Source organism: Propithecus coquereli, unplaced genomic scaffold, assembly GCF_000956105.1.
Source record: "Propithecus coquereli isolate 6110/MARCELLA unplaced genomic scaffold, Pcoq_1.0 Scaffold56, whole genome shotgun sequence".
Classification (NCBI taxonomy): Eukaryota; Metazoa; Chordata; class Mammalia; order Primates; family Indriidae; genus Propithecus; species Propithecus coquereli.
Window position 1 is genome coordinate 7,014,632 of NW_012151507.1, and position 3,735 is coordinate 7,018,366.

The 3,735-nt window shown below is 34.5% G+C and overlaps 1 protein-coding gene across 1 annotated transcript in view; it reads right to left on the minus strand.

Annotated features, from left to right (window-relative positions):
- Positions 1–3,735, minus strand: part of RC3H1 (ring finger and CCCH-type domains 1) — an 81,768-nt gene that overhangs the window by 45,014 nt on the left and 33,019 nt on the right. The window contains exon 4 of the mRNA XM_012657724.1: positions 1,841–2,041. Within this exon, the coding sequence (XP_012513178.1) occupies positions 1,841–2,041 (201 nt within the window). The remainder of the gene's footprint in view (positions 1–1,840; positions 2,042–3,735) is intronic.

Genomic DNA, 3,735 nt, shown 5'->3' on the forward strand with positions numbered 1-3,735 from the left:
TTTCTTTAATTATTATTGGGGCTGAATTCTATCCCATCAATTAGATATATCAACAAATCCTTTTTGTGAATCATTAATTCATGTTTCTCTATTAATTTACTAGAATTAGTGCTTTTCTTATCATTTTTAATAAATTCTCTATTTTCATTGTCCAATATGCCTTGGCAACATGTGGCTATTTAAATTCAAATTAATTAAAAAGAAATTTCAGTTCACTAGCTACATAAGTCACATTTCAAGTGTTTAATAGCCATCTGTGGCTAGTGATCACCATATTGGACAGTACACACATAGAACATTATCACAGAAAGTTCTATTAGACGGAAACTTCTGTTGTTCTATATAATAACAAGACATCACATAGACTGTAAAATTTGTCAGTTTTCTTACACAAAGATCCCTGGATATTAAATTCAAAGCATTGCTCATGATGTGGGAAAATTACTGTAGAATAGACACCTAGTTACACAGTTCAGTTCAGACAAGGTTAACCTCCGCATAGAATCTTTATAAAAGCAAGCCAAGTTTCTTTTCAGAAGTAGACAGGTACTCCTTTAAGAGATCATTACTAAGCTTTCACTAAGTTATAAGTCAGTTACACAAGTTCCTGTCCAAACTTAAGAGTTGCAGGTAAAGTTTGGCTACAGGTATCCAGCAGGGAAGACTTACAAGGCAGAGCAAATAACATAAATTATAACTGTCAATTATGCATCAAGCATTTAAAAAACAAATTTCCCCATTCTCTTCTGACATCAATCTACTACCCATTCAAAGAATTCTACCTTTGGGAATAGCAGAAAAAGAAGGATGGAATAGTCTGGTAAGAGATTTAGTGGTTAAGAACATGATTCTAGAGTCAGAATGCCTGAGTTCAAATGCACTTCTGTCACTCATTACCAATGTGATGCTGGAAAAATGTACTTAACATTCCTTGTCTCTGTCTAAAAGAGATAATATAAGGCTACTGAGAGGATTAAATGAATTATTTAAAACCACCAGACATGTACTAAGCTTTTAGTAAATGTTAACTATTACTTTTAGGCTACTCTTACAGTTTGATCCTATTTCTCTAAATCAAATGCATGGTGGTCTAGAGCTGGCAATCATCTCTGAGATTATGGTATTTCAGATAAAATAGTAAAAGTTAAGTAATACTATCATTGAACGTACTATATATTACATGGTGCTGTTAGACTTTTTTACAGCACTTTCACGTATTTCATGTTGAATTACAACAAAAACAGTTACAGTATTACTCTAGTTTTAAGAGAAATATGCTGTTAAAAGTCAGATGCAAATAATGAAGCTTGATCTAAAATTCACAAGTACTCTAAAAGTCTTTTCATCATAATAGCAACAGATAAAATAGAAATAAGTTTACTGAGAATCTGATCAAACTTAGAATGGCAGTAACTTTGTTATTATGTAAAATTATTCTCGCTGAGAATCGTTAAGAAACCTCAATGCAGAGATCTTCCAGACCACTAAATGGCTGCTATAGGAAGACAATAAAGGCATTTAAAAAATGGGTTTAATTAATGCAATGATCAAAATTCAAGGAGAACTATAAATGAAAAGAAAGGCAATGATAAAATAGATAGGAGACTCTCAAAGGAATGTGGGAGAGCACTGGATAAAAAGAATTATAACACTAATTAAATCTTTACATGAACAATCCAGTATTATAATATGACTAGTTATAACATGACAATTGGCTACAGACAACATAATTTACAAAAAGGCTAATGTATGGCATTCACTTTAATATACATTTGTTCAATAAATGAATTACCAAAACTCCAAGATTCATTTAAGGAGTGAGGAATAAAAAAGGCTCTACCTTGTCAATAATGGACTGCATATGAGATTTGTGAGACTGGTCTCCGTAAAGCAAAGAGGACCACTGGTCTGGTGCAATTCGTAAGCCTGCTTCCATAGCAATCTGCACTATCTGGGAGTCATGTTCCCGCCGCAGAGCTTCATAGGTTCTAAATTCTTCTTTCAGCTGCATCAAAGAAGAGTCTTCATCACGTTTGGTGACCTAATAAGACACAAATAATCTCACAATAAGGTAAAAAAACAAAATGAGCTTATACTTTATATAAACATATATGGATAACATAATTTTTAATGTAACAAATTTCTTTCAGTAGCAATAGCAAGGTGAAAATGAAATACATTGCCTGCAAAATATTTTCCCCTTTACAGATGTCAAAATTTTCTGGATAGAAAGAATGAATACAGATTGAGTATACCTCATCTGAAATGCTTGGAGTGGATGTGTTTCAGATTTCAGATCTTTTCGAATTTTGGAATATTTGCATTACACAGTTGAGCATCTCTAACCTGCAAATCCAAAATGTTCCAATGAGCATTTCCTTTGAGTGTCATGTCAGTGCTCAAAAAGTTTCATACTTTGGATTTTCAGATTAGGGATACTCAACCTGTTATGTGCTGGAATGAAATCCAAAGATTTCATACACCTTAACATATATAGCAGTTTAAACTGTATGTGTATCTGCATCTTTGAAAAGAAAAAAACATTTATATAATTATGTATTTCAAAAAGCAATGTTATATTTCTTCTCCATAAATGTGTATTATGACTCTTGGGCTTGCCTGGCATTGAGCTAACTGGTATTGAAAACTGAAGAGCTTCAGATGCTGATGTGATTCTAAAGACAACTAAATTGTATTAGGTCATTAAATATGAAATGTCTGATTTCAAATCAGAAGTTTAGTTTATTATATCTCAAACAAGCAGCAGTACAATTAATCAAAATATATGCCTAAACTATCGACAGTTTTGCCATCTTAACAGTAGCTTGTTTATGCCAGCAGTGACGAAGCCTAGGGAGTAAGCAGTGATGAAATCACGAAAAGCATTTTCCACAGCTTATCGAGAATTGAATATTTTTCCTTCCAAGAAGTGGTCCAAAGCCTGGAAGAAGTAGTAGTGAGCTGGTGCAAGGTCTGGTGAATACAGTGTATGACAGAAGAGTTTCCAAGTCCAGTTTCTGTAGTTTGAGCAGCACTGTTTGTGCGAAATGTGGTTGAGCACTGTCTTGCAAGAGGATTGGCCTGTCTCTATTGACCAATCTCAGCTGTTTAATCCCAAGTATCCTCATCATTTCGTCCAGCTGGTTGCAGAAGACATCCGCTATTTAACTGACTGACCAGGTTTCATGAGGCTGTGGTGGATAATACCAGCACTAGATCAACACAGACACCATTAGCTTTTTTTTGACAAACATCTGGTTTTGGACTGTGTTTCAGCCTTCAACTTTATCGAACCATTGTGCCGAATGCTCGCGACTATCAATTCATTTTTCATCACACCTAACAATAGGTGTAGAAATGGTTCACCTTTATGTCGTGACAACAAAGAAAGGTAAGCTTACAGACGATTTCTCTTCTGACGCTCGTTTAATTGATGAAGAACCCATCTGTCCAGTTTCTTTACCTTGCCGATTTGCTGATTTCAAATGGTCCAATGTTGTTGGAATAGTAACCTCAGACCTCGCTGCTAATTTACATGCAGATCAAGTTGGATTCACTTCCACTTCAGCTTTCAGCTCATCATCATCCACCTTGGTCTCAGGTTGCCCACGTAGCTCATTTTCAAGATTAAAATGACCAGAATGGAACTTCTTAAACCATTGACATACTGTGTGTTCATTTGCCGCATCCTTCCCAAACACTTCATTAATTTTTTTTTTTTTTTATTTCAGGGTA